The 21174-nt window shown below is 39.8% G+C and overlaps 1 protein-coding gene across 1 annotated transcript in view; it reads right to left on the bottom strand.

Moving 5' to 3' along the window:
• Positions 1 to 21174, bottom strand: part of LOC133213780 (ADP-ribose glycohydrolase MACROD2-like) — a 108547-nt gene that overhangs the window by 54741 nt on the left and 32632 nt on the right. Inside the window, exons 3-4 of the mRNA XM_061356272.1 lie at positions 18886 to 18927; positions 11726 to 11806 (exon numbers count right to left, since the gene is read on the bottom strand). Coding sequence (XP_061212256.1) covers positions 11726 to 11806; positions 18886 to 18927 — 123 coding nt within the window. The remainder of the gene's footprint in view (positions 1 to 11725; positions 11807 to 18885; positions 18928 to 21174) is intronic.

Raw genomic sequence — 21174 nt, forward strand, 5'->3', positions numbered from 1 at the left:
AGTGACTGCTTCTGACTCATGGAACCTACTTCAATGCCAATGGAAGGTAAGAATCAGAGGGAAAGAATCACCTGAGTTTAATTTTCAAGCAAAAGGCACAATGCCACTTAGCATAAAGTATAAAAATACATCACAAACGACTGCAAAGAACAGAGCAAAATAAACCAAAGTAAGACTGCTAGCACTGAATGCATTCTCCCCCTTCACAGTCATTCCCAATTTTATCCACTACTTTGCATTCACATTCATTACCCATCTTTTTCCATCCAGCTCCCTTTTGGAAGGCGGGTACTGAACATTGAATTGCCACTGAGAAAACTAACACCCCAGGGAACATCTATGGACATGAGATCAAGCTCTCTTAACCTTTGCTTGGCCTGATTAGAAACGTATTGGGAAGTCTTTATTTTCAATGATGGAGAAGGCTCTTATAGCTTCATAATCATATTAGAGGCTGCAGTGCAGCATGCTGGATCATATGCGGTGGTTACACTCCCTCTTCTCCAGCATGGCAAAGTAGATGGCGAGAACAGCTGAGTACCAGCCTTAATGAGGCATTTGAAAAACTGACTGCTGAGAATATATACAGGGAGAAAGGAAATTCATTCCCAGGCCTGTAAATGGCTTGGTAATGATACACATATTTTTTCTGTGATCTTTTCTGGCTCCTGGGTTTTTCTGATTACAGCTTCTCTAAAGCAACATGGTTAAAGTTCCTTGTGTCACCATTTTGCTTTTACTTAAAACACGGAGTCTGTTGAGGAGAACAGCAGTAGCCCAAATGCAATTATGGGGATGGAAGAAAAACTGAGAAAGCATGTGTTTTTCAGAAGCAAATATACGTCTGGTGGCACGCCGCATTCAGCTCCTACTTAGAGGCTGAGGTATGATGCTCTCCCTTTCCAGCAGGCAATACATCCTGGCATCCAGCAGATGGGACTAGTGGAGAAGTATTTCCAGGCTGACCCTGCACGGAGCTGCTCGCAGGAGGAGAGGAGATAGAACCGGAGCTTGACACCCCACCTGAGAGGTGAGCAGGGGGCGGCTGACAGCCATCAGCGGGGACTCGGGCCTCCTGCCTGTTGGTAACTCTTTGTACCGACTTTAACCAGCCTTAATGCCCCGCTGTAGTGATTTCTTCTCACATTAGTGAGCTCTAACCTGTAAAAAATTGCATTACATGGATGACCAAAACGGCTTGATAGAACCAGATGGGTTTTTCCTTCCCCTGCTTGAAATCCAAAAGCATTATTTTCAAACTCAGCATTCCGCCTGTCCACACATGACAGGAGGACAGCACACAAAACTAAGTTAGCTGTGCTAGAAGATAAACTTTACTCTCCCCCTCCCCTCTTCTTTTAAAACACAGGCTTGAGACTTCGCAAGCTTTGCAGCAAGCCATTAACAAATAAGGAAAAATAGCCTTTGCATCACCAGGATGTGTGTTTCAAAGGGATAAAGTCACCTAGCCCAGGAGCCGCAGGAAGGAACAGTACGTTCGAAGCACTCCCATAACACAACAGCACAGTGACACTTGAAAAATCTTCGCCATCAGGTCAGATCCAAAGAGAATACTGCACCACTGCGCAACAAGGGGTGCCAAAGCCAAAAGGATTTAATTATGGCCAAGTGCAACACGTTCCGCTCTGCACAGATTTTACATTCAGATAAAGCAGGTCAGGGATAAATGGTAACTACCTGAAAATCAGTGAAAATCATTTCAGCAATCACCTTGCTGCATTCACAACATAAAGCTACGTTTCCAGATGATCCTTGTTTCTACATTCATTACAACAAGGATGACTATAACCATGAGTTATTTGGCTAAAACCAGGTATTTCAAAGGTTCATTCATGTTTATTGTTAAGGGATGACATCTCTTGTTGAAGACACTTATGCAAAGAAAAACTATCATCTGATTCATCAATTATCAGATAAAGCACATATTCACCAGTACGCTTTGTCAACCCAAAGTCTATTATCTCGCGGAGATTCACTCTTTAAAACTGATAAAATAGAAGGATAATTACAGCAATACATTGGATTCTCAACATGTTTTCCATCTAACACTTCATTTCATTCCATTAGAAAGAGAAATGTAAAAGACTTTGAGCAGAAGCTTCACCTCTTGTACTCCGACCCAGTCCAGCAGACTGACTGGATTGTGACATGAAAATTAATCTTGAGCAGCATATTGAAAGTACACGTTGTGCCTCTCAAGGCACTCCAACAGAATTAGAGAGAAGGAAATGCTAAAACATTAAGAGTGGACAGGTGATCCTCTAGTGAATGGCCAGCAGAAGGAAGGGTTAAGCTCTGCTTGGCCTGGAGAATCTCTTCATCTCAGGAGAAAGGGAGGAAGCGGAGTATGAATACACCGATAAGAAAGCAAACTATAGGGTGGGGACGTGACTAATCCCAAAGCCTCTGACAAACAGTTTTTTTCCAGTTTTTAAAACCCTTCTAATGAGCCTCTCACTGAGTGTCTTTTACTGATGAAGAGTCTGTCTGTAATTATTGCTCTCCATTGGAGCTGGGTGCAGAGCAAATGGAAAGGCTTTAAGCAGCACATGCTCACGGCAAAGAGCTGGAAACATATTTTACAGAAGTAGCAAGCCAATTTTTCACCATATTTTTATTCACCCCAGCTCTCCCTTTCTCCAGGCAGAAAAGCCAGACCCAGTGCATTTCCCTTGAGTCTTTCCCATGACATTATTTATAATAAAAATGTCTTTTCCAGTGGATGGCTTCTACAGTATTTGCCATCCTTCTCTTTCCAGTACTGCAGCAATTGGCGATTGCATTTCCTTTAGGTGAAAGCCATCCTCACAGTATCTGCGCTTCTATTATACTAGTAATTGAACAGCAATCTGTCATTCACTCCAAAGGAGACAGAAAAAGTGGCAAACGGTATGTCATGTCATCTCAGGCCAGCAAATGTAAATGATTTTGAGCCACATCAAAAGACGAATGGGAACATCTGTTTCTTTTCCCTGGCATGGCAGTGAGTTAAAGAAACAGGAGTTTTAGAATTACAGTAGCACCATACGAACAAAATAAGCACATCAGACACTAAAATACCTACTTCTGGCCATATATTTTTCTTTCCCTTGCCAAGTTAACTTCTGCCTTATAGGTGCTTGCTCTGTCCTCTTGGCCTTTTTCTTTTGAGATCAGAAAGAAAATTTGCCTCCCAGATGATACATACAGGCTAAGCAGTGATCAATCAGCACACTCAGCAAATTGGCAGAGCAAGCCGCGCTTCTAACTAAACTAGGAAACCGGATACTCTATGAGTGCCTGCCCGCTTTATGTTAAGGAGAGGTATTTAGCATGCACAGGGGTATGCCAGCTGCAGTAGCAGCCCCAAACAAAGCAGATAAAATGATAAATAACAAGCCTGTAGTCAAATTGGAGAGGACAAGATCCCTATGAAAGTCCAGAGGACAAACTCTCAGCAGCAGCACCAGAGCAGGCTTTAGTATTCTTCCCATTTTCCCTGTGAAAGCCTGGAGACATGAGGCTTTTTACACCTCTCCCTGTTCTTGCAACTAACATGGCAAGTCAAAAATATTAATAGCCTGCTGGCCTCTTGGCTCTTGCCTTTCCAGAGCTGAGTAAGTGCCAGGTTTGCTTATACACCTACTCCTTTTCAGCAATACCTTTCTCCATAAGCAGTGACATACTGGAAGCTGAGATTAAAGTCAGCATCTCAAACACTGGTGCAAAAAAAGACACTTTCCAGAAGAAAACAGAATTGCAGGTAAGTAGTTTTACTTAAAGGAATAAGTTCTGCATAACCAGTACAAACCAGTCTACTTCTACCCCTCCAGTATAGATGCTATTAATAGTAAAATTGTCTTCACTGCTGAGAAAGTTGTACTTATATCAACAGCGTGACAACACTCAGAGTAAGGTTCTTTCAAACAACCTTCTTCTTTGTGGAGTAGAAATAAAAGAGACAGAGAGCCAACACCTCAAGCTCACATCTGGTTTGCCACTCTCCCCTGTCTATGTATGTACCACACCCCCGAGCACCAGGTTTGACTCTGTTACAGCCCTGTTCTTGCCATGTGAGTCTGAGTGCATCCTCTGGTCCTCCAGGTGGCTGAGCATCAATCCTGCGGTCTGGCCTGTGAATGTCCCTTCAAGCTGAGCCACGTTTCTATGCAAATACAAATACAAACCAAGATCTGGCAGATAAAGGATGCCAGTTTTGAATTATCTTTTTTACAGCACAAAAATATTGCCATGGTAATCATACTAATGATATGAAGGTCCTTCTATGATACCAGGGAAACTAATTAATGAGAAAATTAAAAATAAAGGCCTTGATCTTACAGCTGTTACATTCTGCACACGCGTAGATATGCTGACTAGAGTGAAACTCCTAAACTGTGAGAAGAAAGCACACCTATATCCAGATATACACTCAAGATCATGCAGCCTGAAGCCATTTTCAGACTATCCCAGTGGCAAAATGGTATCACACATAAAACAAAAAGCACATACACACAAAGACCATTATTGCAGAACTACAAAGGCATTAAAATGAATCATTAGGGTGGTGGCCTGAGGTTACTGAGCATTTTCAGTTTGCATTTTAATTTCTTTTAATTAAATTATGATTTAGGTCAGTTTTAATCACTACTTGTATATAACCCCTTTGGGGTAAATTTTAAGAAGGGTTAGTAAAGAGTTATCAGCTGCAATTGTTTAATGGAGTTATGAGACTTCTTCCCTCTGTGCTGCTCCAAGGATTTATCTCGCTGCAGATGCAGACCTGAACACAGTGCTGCCTCTGCACCCAGCCTAGCCAACTTGTCAGCGTAATAAATAACAGGTTTTCATTTTCAGGCAGCATTGTCAAGTAGTGTGGGAAAAGAATGAGCAAACTGTAGCTCGTGGGGATTATCTCAGAGGTTAAAAATAACACTATTGTATTTCACCTATGTAATGTCCTGAGAAATATAGGAGCCTAATCTAAAGCCCACTGAAGTCACTAGGCGCGTTCCCCTTGCCTCACTCCTCCGTGGATGGCAAGGCAAGTAACTCCGCTTTGTTAGACCTTTCCTGGCTGGGGAAGAACCAGCGGACAACAACTATAGCATCAAATTAGGTGCTTGGAAGACCCGTGCGCTCAGATTTGTCCCAAACCACTTCATGTATAACATTGATGGGAACGTTGTGCTAGGCTGTTTTTTTCAATGGGTGTAATTCTTCTTTCTGACATACAGCATGACTTAGATTTTGCAATACAGGTGCCTGGCAAAAGACATCTAAAATTTCATTGCCAAAGAGGTCGATCATCGCTATTTCTGACAATCTGCAACTGTGAGTGTTCAAAACAAATAAAAGCAGACATCTCTTGGAACTTGAGCTGCCCAACATAACCAGAATACGGATATCAAACCCTGGATGTCATATGCAGCCCGTGCAGAGGACAAAGACACAACTGGTATTTGGATGCAGAAGATACACGCACTGTGCTGCACAAGTGTTATCACTCTTATCATAGTATGCAGAAGTTGACAGAATCTGCTCATGTGAGTTGGTGCATGTCAAAAAGCAGAGCTCAGAGAAGAACAGATGAGCCCTGACTCCCAGCCCTACAGGTAGGTCTACCTAAGAAACAGAGAAAGAAAGGGACTGCATACATGAGTGAAGGTGCACAGTATGATCACAGATTTTATTGTTGCTACATCAATTTACATACATTCCTGGTGTGCCCTAGGGACTAGGGAACTGCACACCACTAAGGACTGAGGCACAACGGCTTTTCCAAGCTACAGTAAAAATTAAACATGAGACCTATTTCAATTTTTCAGCATAGAGGTCATCAAAGCATTTGGTGGCGCAATGTAGCAAAGTGAAGAAACGCACAGAGAAGCCACACAGGAGATGATACTTGATAAAACCAGCAGGATGCAAAACATGCACTATTTTGCATCAATATATCAGAAGTAAGCAACTAGCCCCATCTTCCGCAGTGGTCCTGAGCAATCATGATGGTTTACTGCTATTCACGTCATGGTTAGAAATGAGAAATGAATTCCTTGACATATGAGTCCCCTGCAGGTATGCTGGTTTGTCACTGTGTATAATTCTCTTCTGACAACACTGCATTAGTCACTTTAGTAACTTCGTATTTCGCACCTCAGCTCATCCCAGGAGAAAGAAAATCTTCTCTGAAACATCTAGTGTGAAAACAGGAATTGCAACTGTTTGCCTGGTACAGTTTACAACAAACATATGTACCAGGTAAATGGTCAATGCCATAGAACTGTGTGTCACCAGCAGAGGCCAACATGAGCTTCACTTTCAAAGTTGCCTTGTGTGGCCTCTGCATGACAATTTAATGAAACAGTAGAAGTCACTTCAGCAATGAAAAGAATCTTCTAAGAAGGGCTTGCTCAGAGAGTGAACACAAACAAAAATACAGATAATGTCCTGTTTTCCCCTTGGCTAAGTGGAAGCTGATCACCCGATATTCTGAGAGCTGCAATCAGTCAAGACAGATGGTGGACTTCAAAACAGAAGTGAAAAAAGAAGCTATCAACCAGAGTGGATAGGGGTTATTAGCACCACTTTAAGTATAACTCATCTGCATTAAGGTGGAACATTTCACAGGCATGTTTGATACACATGCTTCCCAGGAATTTCTTCTGTAGTACTTTATCTTCATTTTAAAAATTTTATATGGATTTGGTTTGGTGGCAAAAAGAATACAGTAACTGAAAAGCTATCTTAATAAGAACTAGCACTTTTAAGGCCGAATAAGAGAGTGTGTGTGTTTGAAGTATAATTATGTGTCTAGATGTTCGTTTTTAGTAGATTATGAGTGGAGCAGAAATTTACTGGAGAATATTGCTTCCCTGTGCATAGCTACAATTTCTCAACTGATAAAAGAACTGCTTGGTATATAAGCCAAAGAACTTTTTGAAACCAATCAGAAGTCAAATCTAGTTAATATTAATCCCTATCTTAAAGAGAGAAACAACCAGGAATTCAGAGGCCCTTAGAAAAGATGCTTTGAGCATAGCTGTGTAACGGCAGCACACAGCAGCTGTTGTAGGCATCCCCCAGCCCGAGGGAGGATTAAGCCCACCTCGAAGAAAAGCAGCACAAGCCATGTAGCGTTGATTTTTGTGGATGCATACACTATATCCCTCTCTGTGAAGCCAGGGAGTGAACAGCAAAGCTGCAAAATGCACAGTACATAAAGGAGAACCAGGAAGGGGGCGCTTTATGTTAGTCTCACAATTAACGACTAAGCTCTAGAATGAGTTTTATTTTCTGGTCCTAAACTGATGCACATTTTGGGAGAAAGGATGAGAGAGGCAGTGTGTCTCCTTGGTGAGAATCCTACCCAATTGCCATGACCTCCTGAATCAATGTGCAGTCGAGATAAGATGCGACTCCATTTCACCTCATTTCTGCTGTAAGCTCCAATCACTAGACTGACATCTCTCATGGACAGAGCAGGTCCCTCAGACTCCTGACACTACCAAACAACATTTCAGACATTTGATGTTGCCCTTGAAAGTTGAGGGGTCAACAGTGTGATGACCCCATCAGGCAAAGGAACCAACTCCACCAACTATCTTAAAGGTGATTTGTGTTCATTTTGACCTTCCTGCTTGGCTTATCCATCAAACTGTTCTCCTTCCCACCAAGTGAACAGAAAGGAGACAAAGTTCATCCCATACAAGCAATTCCAACAGACCAGCTCCTCACATATACACAGAGCTCAGCTAGGGTGATCATGTGAGATCAACAACCTATCAGTCTATCAGGAAGAATCTGGTCATTCATTCTGGAAGAAGCTTATGAGAAAAGCTGGAGCAAGACAACTTGCAGACGTCCAGTTCTGTCTTCACATCCCTCTAGGCAGGGCAAGGAGGATCCTGACCTCAGGAGGCACAGAATGGTTTTTGTTTCATGGATTGATTATTTTTCTCCTGGAGGAGGAGAAAGATCAGGGATTTGTGCTGCTGTTATTAGATGTATTAGCTGTCTTTGCTACTATATTGATCCCCTGCAGACCATGGTGGGAACGGATGGGGCAGCCCTTGGGCAGGCTTCATTTATATCTGAAAATCCTATGAGAAAGGAAAGGGCAAACAGTTTTGCTTCTCCCAGTATGAGGAAAATCTATTGTACACACTCACTGTTCAGTACATACAGGAGGACATTTGGGGATGTAGCTAAGAGAAACAAGGAACATTTTAAATTTGTGTTTTATTAGACTTCTGTATCAATTGCTTGCTTTTGCTTGGTGACAATCAGTAGGATGAGAACAGGTGCCCTATGGCATTTGTGCTAACTCGTGGCTGCGATGCTGTTGAAAGCACTGCCATTTTGTCTATGCAATTACTTTAGGATTGTGTTATGAAGCTACTGAAGTAAGACGTGCTAAGTTTTGTTTAGTGCCAAATGTATTTTTCTCACCTGAGACTTTACAATCACTCAATCGCTGAGTGCACCTGACTGAGGGGAAAGGCAAAATTACCACTGGCTGATTTTACTCTCCCAGGCCCTGGGAAAGGGGGTGAAGAGAAGAAAATTACACTGCATGTTTACACATGTCAAACCTGAAATACTGCGGGGAACCTGGGAGTAAAGAATGTTTCTCCATGTATCCAGTCTATCCATTTCCCCAGACAATAACCTGCGCTACAATGAAAAACTACCAAATACAGCCACTGACAGGAGAATCTGCTATGCAGTTCATACTTGCTTTTCTCTATCAATGGTCTGATGGCAGAGAACAATATATCTAATAGCATAATAACAGACACCATTAATACTTTAGAGGTTCAGTATAAAATTGCTTTCATTAGCATGTCAAGTGTTTATTTTAGCTTACTGCAAAACAAGCTCCTTACACACAGCCACTTATTTGACTTTCCTTGATTGCAGAGAGGGTAATAATGAAGAAGCCTACTTTCCCTGATCTTCTGTGGAGATTTTTACATGCACTGAAAAGATATTGCTCCATTACCTCTAGCCAATGAGCCAGCTTGGTGTGCTGGAGAGAAATATTACAGCAGAAATATGACTGAACTCAGTGGAATAGCTTTTACAGACTGCCACAAGGGCAGGCACGCGGCTGTGAAAATTGCAAGTTGTATTCCCATCTTCAGCCTAAAAGGACACCGACAACTAAGCAGAGGAAAAAATATCTGGTTCTTCCTGTGCCTTAGTGTGCATTTGTTAAATATTTAATGTCTGGTCTTGCTACCAAGAGGGAAATAACGTTTTATGTTAAGTATCTTTGGACTTTCATTGCTAAAAGCTATGTGTTGGGGTTTTTGTTTGCTTTTTTGTTGTTGATGTTTGGGTTTTTTTATTCTTGGGGTACATAAAGCATGTCAATTATCCCAAAGTCAAAATACAGTGGACACAAAGCACTTCAGTTTTACCATAAGGAAAACTCAATAAAGTTGACCTCAGGCAGAGTTTGGCTTTATCGTGTTTTATTGGAGACTGTTTATATGCATTAGCTACTCAGGTGTTCTTTTACAAAGATTAAAAAAAGGGAAAGGCAGCATGTTGGAAGTGAAGACAAACTCCTCCCTAAATAAAATTACTCAGATGTGTAGTTTTGGTCCATGTCATACTCAGAGCTTTCATAATCTCCAAGACTCCCCATTAAAAGTCCTTTTAATTAGTCAAACCCAACAACTAATAATTAGAAAGTACAGACTAAATCCTGTTCTCAGACAAATGCGTGCAAATCCCATTTACTAAAATGGAAGTGGCTCACAGGTGTGTTACATTAGACTTCAACCACTCGGCAGCTTTAGAGGAATTCAGTGTCTGGAGCCTAACTGCTTGACTCCTCTTCAGAACAGGGGCACAGGTAATGCCACAGAAACCCGATCCAGGTCTCCTCCCTGGCTCCCCTCAGCAAACACTTTAATTACCTTTTTGTTCCCCACCACAACAGCCCTCAAGTCTAAATTTAGACTTTCAATTCTAAACATTACTGGCCTGATTCCTGCCTAAGGAGAAGAGGACTCCGTTGCCGGCTAGATTAAATTCTGCAGCAGTGATTATGTGTTGCAAGCCTCAATTCTACATCAGCAAAATCTACTGTTTGGCATCAAATTCAAGGAGTTCAGGCGTTTTACAGCTCGAGGGTAATGCAATCATTCTATTGCCATACTATTTACTTCACCCTTCCAGTGCATTTGTTTGTGCTCCACAAGGTGAACTGTAGGTCACCAGGAAACATTGTCAGGCAGAGTAAGCTAGGAAACCATGTCTAGTAAGCCACAGAAATAGTGGAATAAAAGTTATTTTTCCACTGGAAAGCTTTGCAATACTTCCTCTCCTCCCGTTTTTTTTAAGACACTGATACAATGACAGCTTCTAGCCATACTCCATATAAAGATACCTCATAAAAACTATTACTGTTTCCCCTATTTAGGAATATGGAAAATGACACCACAATCCCACACGCTGTTTAGCCTGCACACAAATTGACATGTGGTTTGTCATCACCGAATTCTCTAATCCAAACATAAAATTGGTATTTTAATTTCAGTTGGGTTTAGTGCACCATGAAAGGAAAGGCGACCAGTCAGGATGAGATTTCTTGGGTCCACCCACACCTTCCAGGTGATGACAGCTATTGCTTTAAGTACTTGCCATTAACAACCAGTCACAATGTTAGTGACAGGATGTTACTAGCAGTTACTTAAAGTGATAAATGTTAACATTTTTCTGCTCTTTATGACTCACACTATACCCCAGTCAGAATTATTTTAGGAGCTGAATGCAAAGCGCTAGGTCAAAATGATGAAGATTGTGGAGCCACTGGTTGAGGTGCAGAATGAGACGTGTCATCTGAGGAACATTAGGTCAAAGAGAATCTATGATAAGGAACAGGAATGAATTAAAGATTGAGGTTCATCCTTTTATAACTGTTTCACATAAGGGGAATTCTCCAGCATTGGGGCATTTTGCTCTTTCCATGCATATGAGAGCAATGTGAACTCTGCACTGTAAAATTAAGTCTTTGATGTTAACATCCTTTAACAACCCTCCCAATGAGATACAGATTAAGAAAAGATACTTTGATCCAATCTTATAACAACATAGACCACATTTAGCTCCATACACATCGACAAGCAGCCCTGTGAAGACTCAAGTGCAGGAAAGCACTTTTACAGAACAGCACTATAGGCATTATGTTAAGCACCTGTGACTTCTGACCATGGATAGATGTAATACATGCATAATGTCTAGAGCCATGAACATCATAACTGGAATGGAAAAGGATACAGCAAAAAAAGTCTTGTAGTAAAGGAAAGCAAGCATTTTATTGCTCCATGCTTTGCAGCAGATAGCCGATTTACCTGATCAACTTCACCAACCAGATTATGACCCAAGCCCTGCACAACATGCATTACATTTTGTATTATTAATTACATAAAGTCAGAACAGGTTAAACATAAACCAGCAACAGTTTCTCATTACATATCAGCGATAATCAGTAGCCCATGACACAAAAATAGCATTTTTAATCCTGAATCTACCTTGAGGTGAAATACACTTCAGAATTACAATCCATGATCTAGGCCAAAAGGTACTTTCCCAGTGTGTGCAAACACTCCTAAATGAAAGTTTTCCAGTTCTTTCCCAAGAATTCAGAGTAAACGTTTACTCTAACATGCAAAATTGATTAATAGCTCTGAAAAGGTGTCAGACCACCTACCTTTAGCATCATCTTGCAGGTCCTCAGGCTGCTCTGCTTTGCTCTTTGTGGGAGATGGAGGCTGGCTTTCTTGTTCCAATCCTTTAAACAAACAGAAAAAATAATTGCATATATTACTTTGAAATTGTTTTACTGTATCAAATATTATCATGTACGATACCACAACTGTGAGTCCATATTATCTCAACACTCCATTCAATATCCAGTGCCTATCTTTCTATTATTAAAATTCATTACTGCATCATCTGGTATAAAAGTCACAATAGGTGTCTTTCATTTGGGACTGGATTTCCCCTAACTTTCACATGGCAGCAGTGAATAAAACCCATACCAAAATCATGTACTTCTTCACAAGCTCTTAATCTCTTCACAATGAAAAAGAAAATTAATAATGTTTTAATTTGTAGTTTTTAACATGATACATGTTACACTGCATTATGGAACTATGGAGAAAAATGTGAATGAAATTATCTTTCTCAGCTCAATTCTCCATTCAATGTTATAACACAGTAACAAATTAATATTGACTAAAATCAGTAATGAAACGAAAGGTAGGGAAGCAAGTCTGATACTGAAGTAAAGTTTAGGAAATTAAAACTTTACGAGATAGAAATGTTTAGGTTGAAAAAAATCCATTTCAACCTTTTAGCCAGAAAACAAGGGAAAAATAGGGGAAAAGGAAAACTTTGTAAGTAAAAATCATAACTGAGGCAAGGTAAGTTTAAGATCTCCCCTATTTGTGGGGACCAAAGTTCAGGGTTTGGTATCAGTTGGGCAAAGTTTTAAAATCATAAACTTTTTCTACAACATTTTCAAACTATCCTGTTAATCTTCACATACAGTATGAAATTAGTGTTTGTTTGCTACGACAGAGGCGCAAGCTGGCAGCTCAGAAAGGCCGCTCCTACAAAAGGGAGGCCAAGCTGGAAATTAATCATAAAAGGTATTTGTAAATTAAGAGATTTAATGAAAGCAGGTTCACTAATTAAAACATTCTTCAAACACTGTTCCTTAACCACGAAAGCAGAGACTGGCAGACAATTAAAACTCAATTCATTGCACCTACTGAACCTATTCGACCGTGACGAGAAAATTACTTTCTGTCTTTGGACTTCCCATCAAGACCCCGATTCCCTGTGGCCAAGTGAGGGCCTGGGTGAAGGAGAAGCCTAATGAAAACATACTTCTGTGCATGCTGGGAAGACACCTTGACCACTTGTAACCAGGCAGTTTCGGCAGACATATGACCTTGCTTGATTTACCCCTATCTGCCGTGATGTGAGAAAGTAATATTACCTCAAACTGATCGGCTAATTAGCACCTGGGAAAAAAGCTACCTACATGTGTATAATAAATTGCTCCAGTCTTCCAGAAACTCCTGTCTGTTCTGCTGTCATGCATACCCCACACAATCATCTGCTCTGTATGTTGCTGGAGTTTTAAACAGCTCTCAGCAGTCAGGTGCCCAGTTCTCATAAAGGACTTGGCTCTGCTAAGAGCTGTAGATACTACCCTTGTATCATTTACCCTTTCACTAATACATATACATAGAACCAAAATGCTGCAAGTTTCCAAGCAGGAGGTATGAAAGAAGTAAATAAGTATGTGGAAAGGGAACTTGCAGAGTCAAGGGGAATATTGTGCGCGTTCAAGAGACAAAAAGGGAGTCAATTGTTGGCTTTGCATGGAGCCCAGGAAACTCAGAAACGTTCTCTGCCTGCCCTCCCGGGAAACTGGTTCTTTTGCTGTACTTACATCCATAAAAGAGAAGAGCCACAGATTGGGAAGCTGGCAGGAATTTACAAGAAGCAACAATTCAAAATGCCAACATAAATTCCAAAATGGAGATTGGTATGCAAGTAATTAAATTCCATCTCACTTGCTTAATTTTAAGGAATTAGCATTAACCAAAAAAGCCAAACAGTATTGTTTGTGAAAATTCCTTTTAGAACGGAATTTGTGTTTCATTATAGAATTCCATATAGCTCAGAGCATGGAGGGCCCTTAGCAATCACTAAATAAAGCCAGTACATGCTTTGAGGTTTGGCTCAGGATCAGGAGGTAGACCTTTCCTGACAGCACTTAACATAGGACACATCGTGTGTCATGTCATCACATTTGCTCATCTGAATTTGAAATTCAAATACAATATTTTGAGGAAAACAAGAGTTTTCAAGTGCTAAGATGAATTTCTTTTTGGAGCAGTGAGGATGTAGGAGTAACCACAAGAAATACTGTGGGTAAAAAACAAGGCAAAACCTGCCAAATAAAGACACACTTTGTCAAACCTTTAAAAGGGTTACTCAGGAGCAATGGCGATAGAGTTCAACAAGAACTTCAGCACAAAAGAGAGGTCCTGAAAGTAACCAGGCTTTTAAAGACTGATTCCTGCCAACATTCTCCCATTCTTTTAAAAAACAACTTGAATATTTATAATGGACCATATTGACGTAGAGCTCCTTTGGTCCTAACACCACTCTGAACTACCTGCCATGCTCCCTTTTTGGTTGACAACAATTCACATCAGGGGACTGAATCAATAGGAGTGTTTCAATCAACACTCACCCCTCTAGTGAGGAATTTTATCACCTAACCAATCTGTGAGGCTTCCACTAGTCCCACAAGTCAAATGTCAATCAAGTTTAAGTGCAAATGTCCAGCCAGGTCTGTCAGGAGTATCTGAATATATTAGATAATATAACCAACAGCTTAATTGACAGCAGAATGATGGAGAGGGAGGAAGCTTACATTCAGAGAAGTCAGAACTGTTACTATCTCAAAAGAAATTATCTTTTTGCACTCTATAAAGAACCTTAAAATGCTCACAAAAGGCTGCAGAGGCAGTGTCCCAGGAGAACAAGATTTCAATCACAATTTCACTGCTTTTTAGCAGATTTCCCTTATTCCAGACACAGAAAAGGATTTGCACAGGCTTTAAAATAATGTCTTTGTATTACAGTCAAAATACAACTCTTAACCCTTTCTGCTCTCCACCAGTATGCATGTTTTTCAGAGCAGTTAGCCAAGTATTACAGGAATTTTGCCTGCAAATTTCTGTTTAAAACCAGCACACCCAGACAAGTGTATGAACTGATCATATTGAAAGCTTTTGAAATTGTGATCATCTGTGCAAAAAGGTTTCTGAGCTCTAACACTGGGAGAAATGATTCTTCTTTATAGGCTGATTCAGAGGGCCAACAAGCCACTTAAATCTCAGTCTGTCTCCAAGTAAGTTGTTCCCAAAATCTCTCACAACTTCCAGATCTCCCTGGTTACAAGTGATTGCTATTTTCACCTCAGGTAAAAAAGACAGACACCCTCCAAAACCTATATCCAAGTATAAGAGTGTGCATACAGTGAAACACATAAAGAAATACTGTATACAGCATACATAATAGGGTTTCCCGGAATTGTTCAAGGCCATTTTGGATAGGGCTTTGAGCAACCTGGTCTACTGGAAGCTGTCGCTGCTGTGGCAGGGGGGCTGGAACTGGATCTTTAAGGTCCCTTCCAACCCAAACCATTTCTTGATTCAATGATTCTCTTGTTAGTGTGAACGAGATCCTTTGTCCTGCCATTCTAGGCTGTAACAATCCGGACTGTGCTTCTCCCAATAGCACATGCTTCTATAATTTTCACACGCAATCACTGCAATTGCACATGCAATTATGGTAGTATTATTATATTGCATGATTCTGTGCATGGATATGTGAATCTATGGATATAAAAGCAAAGTCCTTCAGAAGTTAAAGTTTAGAATAATCTTCCCTTAATGGAGCTTGAAACATTAAGCATCATGACTCTGCAGTGTTAAATCACTGAAGTTAAAGGTAGACAAGACTATTAGGTCACCTGGTCCTCTTTGCTTATGTGGGAAATCATTCACAAAGGAAAGCTGAGATGTGGAACTGCACAGGTCCATACCCACTATTACTATATCTGCCCTTTTGACTCAAGCTGTTCTAACAGCAAACTGTGTGACATATGATAACATCAAAGCACTTTAAATTAAATGGTGCCGTTAAGTCAGCAGCTGCTAGAAGATACAGCATCCAGAATAACAAACCGATGGGTTAAAATCCTGTGAGTCAAACACCATTACAAGAGTGGGTTTGGGTATGTATATTTAATAAGACTAGGTTATTTTTATTTTTTAAATGTTTTTCTTATTTTAGTACATCCAATATACGCAAGTGCCGTTATGTGATTAACTGGCTAAAATAATCATTTATGCTTGTTGATTTTATAGTATTAATGTAGATATTAATGGACATTATCTGGCAGATGTAATTAAGGTATTCCCTTATTTATTTTGAAGAGAAATAATATAAAGATCTTTCTGCATGTAATGAGATATTTGCACTTCAAGGTGGTAGAAACACAAGACAGATTACTTTCATAATGTATCCATTACTCAATAATACACACATTTGGTCATCTGTTATTCCTTACTGCCAGCTAATTCTCTAGCTTTTCGCAAGGCCTGATCTGGTGTGCACTGAAGTCAGCAGACAGATTCCCACTGACTTCAGCTGTTACCAGACCAGGATCTGTGGTTTCCCCCCCCCCTATTCTTGTCACCATCTTTAAATTAGGACAGATTCTGTAACCTCCAGCTCATTCTACTACATTCTTCAAATAAAAATTGGCACAGATACAGAGTGGACAGCTCATTTTTGTCCTTATTCTCTCTGTATTTTCTCCTGTTTTGATATTGGCCCTCAGAAACACCCAACCAGTAGAAGTTGGAGGTACAGGAACTTAGGTGAAATTTAGAATACCTGGATCTCTGCCTAAGGTCCTACACATGTCTGCAATATGTGCTCTCCAGGAGCCCAACATTTCTTTTAAACATTTTTTTTTTTTTTTTTTTAATTCTTAAGTACAGGAATTGGAGAAATAACCCCAAAGCAGATTGAATATGAACAGCTCAAAAAACCAGGGTCATCAGTATTGGTGCCAACTGCTGACTCCATCTGTTGGAGTCATGACCCATGAAGTCAAGTGGAATGAAGAATGATTATTCAATTAATATCTTGAGTGGTGACTAGAAGTTGCTACTCTGTATTTCCCTTAGAACAGTGAAAAGCAGATATCCTTCAAACTGATAAAAACCTGAGTATAAAAATGAAAACTCCCCTCAACGCAGAAACTATGTAATTATTATTCCTGTTAATGCATTCTACTACCATTAGAACATTCATACACAAATAGGTCAAGAGGACATAACTTTTGTACCTCTGCCCCACTACTGGAGCAGATATACAAAAGATTCTTCTTTTTAGCTGTAGGTATTGACTGCTGACAATCAATGAACTGACTCCCAAAATATCTCCAAGTGATAAAGAAATAACCAAGTACATGTTGTTGAAGCTCACAGAGACTACAGGCAAATCTATGAGGGAAGCTATGCTTTCCTCTATCTCATAAGCACAAAGAAACAGGTGGGGAAATAAATTCCTCAGATGACTTAATTCAGTGATAATTTCCCAGAGCAGCTATGTAGCTTCACCTAAATTAATGAAGCTGTGAAGGATACAAGGCAAGAAAAAAAGAGACCAGCCATTAAGTGGAAATGTACTTCTTTTTAATTCTAATTTAAAATGCTTTCTAAAAAAATCAATGCAATTTGCATAGTCTCCATAAAAGCAACAAGTCAAAAAAAGCAAATTAATTGGTCTTATAAAAGTATACATGCCATGATAATGGTAAAAAGCGACACTGGAAACATTGGATGAATACTGCAAAATTCAACTGTAGAATAATCTTTGGCAAATATTTGTTGTTTAATGACGGTCTTTATTTTTCTGCTTTTATGTATCTCTGTACAACTGTATCAATCACACTAATTGTATTAAAATTTCTGAAAGTTCCAATCCTGAGATCTTCACATGAAAAAGTAATTATATGTAATAAAATCAGCAGGCCAGAACAGCCATACAAGAATGTGCTAATCCATCAGTGTAACACATATCTATGAATATCCGTGTTTTCACATCTATGAATACACACCATTCTTCAAGTATTTCTAATTTCTAAGCTAATTAACTGGTTGCATGAATCATCATAATCCATTTGTCTTTAGGACAATCTTGATGATTTAAGCATCCAACATATTGCTTCAAAAGCTTTTACCTCTGTTTTCTGGCTGGTGTATCTCTCTCTCTGTGTGGCTCTCCTTTCCAATCATCTCCTATCTTTTCATAATGAGAAGAACTGTAAGTTCCTGCACAGTCACTGGGCTATGATGGGATTAGGGTCACAGAGACCTGGGGATAGTGCACATCCTAGTGCACTGTTACAGATGGGTACCTGCTGCTCAGGAAGGAAAGGCAGAGAAGAGTAGGGAGAGCTACGTTGCATAGAAGAGGAGGTCCTTCACCACATAAGTCTCTTATGGAAGAGATGTCCACTGAGAACCTCTAGGTGAAGGTCATCAGGGAAAGGAACATAGGGTGCTGATAGAAGCCTGTTACAAAAAGCCTAATCAAGAAGATGAAATAGATGATGTTCTCTACAAAGCAATAGCAGAAGTCTTCTGACTGGAAGCTTTTGTCCTCGTGGGAAATGTCTAATCCTCTGCCATTCCTCAGGCCTCTTTCCTTTATACCTATCCATCATTTCCATTTCAAGCCTATTTACACCACCAAACCCTAAACATCGACATTGGTTTTAAACAACAAACTTGGATTAGGAAAAAAGTCCTCTGACTTTCGTGTCCAACCGAGTTCAATGCATTTAAGAGGCTGTGGCAGAGTTCTGCTACCGTTTTCATTGCAAACAAACCATGGCCACTGATCAGAACTGCAGATGACTCACGAATTGCTGTATTCACACCTTTTTACACACAAAGACAGTGCAGAATTTTAATTATTTCCCATTCATGTTCAAACTAGTTATTAATAAAAAGTATCAACCAGAGGCTCATTACAGATGATGACACCAAAAAGGTACCCTCAGCCATTCTTACTGTGTACTTTTTATTATCAGTGATGGTTTATCCCCTGTCATGTTAAGAAACAGAGATGACTGTTGTAGCATTGGCAATAAATGATTGGCACTGCTTATCACAACCAAGGCAATTAGTTTCAAGAATTCCTTCAGTTCAGTTGATGCTCTGCAGAAGTGATATATTTTAGCATAAAATATTGTTTACTCACCTGTCTCTTCATTCAGCTTAGTCCCATCTTCATTAGCATCATCTGTCAAAAAAAAATTGAAAGAAACTGATTATTAAGAATACCAGGAAATACCTGAAATTAAATATTCCATGTTTCAAATTGCTCATATCTTAGTTTGCCTCCTCTCATTTAACATTTTACAGTAAGATCTGGAGGTGGATGGGAAAAGAAGGCCTTGATACCGGACTGTTACGACCACATACAGGAAAAGCAGGGAATAAAAACGGAAAAAATTTTCAGCATAATTTACAGATTTCTGCAAATTATGCCTTGTATAAAATGAAATTGCATTACTTTTTCTATCAGAGTTTTTGCTTGTTAAGTTTCAGTTTGCTTTGTTACCTGAGAACAGCTGACTACGTTAAGAAGAGAACTAGTTATCCAGGAATCATATAACATGAAGAAGTTACTATGAATTTGCCACACTGGACAGTTTAAGATGAAACTTGGGCTAGCCAAGAATCGAACACTTGTCATTATTAAGATAATATATGAAGAAAACAGATTCTTTCCTTCTGCAAAAAGTTGCACTTCAGTAACAAAGGAATTTCATACTACAAGTGTTTTTGGTGAGATAAAAATCAGTAGCCTTAGTTAACATCTAAATAATTCAATGTTCCAGAGCATTTATCATCTAACAAAGAGCTTGATAATCACAGAACTTTATGTTAACTATGTTCCTAACTCATATAGACTCCATTTGTACCCTTTTAAATGGTTTTGGGCATGTGCAAATTCTGCAGCGAGCCTACAGTTCCCATTGAAAACTTGACATCTTTCAAACTTGTGTATGCGCATAGTATTCGGCCATTTGACCCCAAAGGAGTTTTGCAATATTATGGTCAATAGTAATAGAAACTAGCAGTAGTATTTAGGTCCTAAATATGCAGGGTCAGATCTTTATTTTGGATCTCCACTGAGATCCAAATGCTGTGACACTGGCACAGGTTGCCCAGAGAGGTGGTGGATGCACTGTCCTTGGAGACATTCAGCGCCAGGCTGGATGCTGTTCTGGGCAACCTGATCTAGTTGTAGATGTCCCTGCTCATTGCAGGGGGATTGGACTAGATGATCTTCAAGGGTCCTTCCAATCCAAACTATTCTATGACTCTGTAACACACACTATGAGGATTAAGTTCTGCTTTCATCAAGATATGGAGGCTGATACTTTATTTTAAGAATCATGAAGAACAGAACAACTGGTTAATAACAGAGGCCTTATGTTTGACACAAGCACTAAAATCACGAGGCCGAGAATTTTCATGGATGCTTGTGAACCTACAGTAGATGGATCTGTATCCATTCTTCTCCCCTTCCACCTCATTCAGACATGATCTGGAAGACAGGACTTTCAGAACCCCCTACATAGCAGCCAATAACATTTCTCTTGAGTACACTTTAGTCCAGCCCCAAGGACCAGGACTGAAAATTATCACTGCAGATTTTAATTCCTTTCTCCTTATTCTGCAAACAGTTGTTTTGGAGATCAAAAAGGCACATGGACCCCTACTGTACAAATATGAATTTTTACACAGAAACTTTAAGGAGTTTTGACAGGTAATTTTTGAGACAAGAAAATGAAAAATCTTGTTAAAGCCAATGGGAATACTGACACTGACTTCCACAGAGCCAGGATTTTCAACTGGAGTCCTGACATTTTTCAGCAAACCACTCAGAAAACATTTGGTTAACACAGAGATTATTAATTATTCAGTTTCCAATAACATGTTCTTTCCATGGAAGCATTTATAATGAAACCAGCGTGATAAAATTTCAAATTAATCTAAGACTTTACACTAAATCAGCAGAACATAATATCTTAACATACATATATCACCTGGTCTTCTGCGGAAGTTCTTAATTATAGTTCTGTAAGTGACTTGGAATCTGAAATTCCCACAGCAACAGAATAGCTTCTAAGCTGGTGATAATGGACTCAGACAAGAAATCTGATGTTATTAAAAAGTAGTGAAGTCATTATGCAATATAATTATGAGGAGGCAAAAACTGTTTTTGTGAACTAATTGTGAGTTAAAGGCTGTTTTTTCTGGGAACAGGAGCCTAAGTCTCACTAAAAGGCAGTAAAGTCCTTACATCATTTCTGAAAATGGGAACTGGGCTCCCAACTGCTTTGTGACATGATCTCTGGGTCATTGTGGTGCCTTTGTGGACCCCAATTTGGATCTGAATCTGAGTTGCACTTTGGCACACGACTCCCCAGTCACTCCATGTGTCTAGAATTCCTACTCTCACACTATGAATGTGTCT

Source organism: Neopsephotus bourkii, unplaced genomic scaffold, assembly GCF_033783945.1.
Source record: "Neopsephotus bourkii isolate Nb327-2 ecotype Australia unplaced genomic scaffold, CSIRO-AGI_Nbou_v1 NB_845, whole genome shotgun sequence".
Classification (NCBI taxonomy): Eukaryota; Metazoa; Chordata; class Aves; order Psittaciformes; family Psittacidae; genus Neopsephotus; species Neopsephotus bourkii.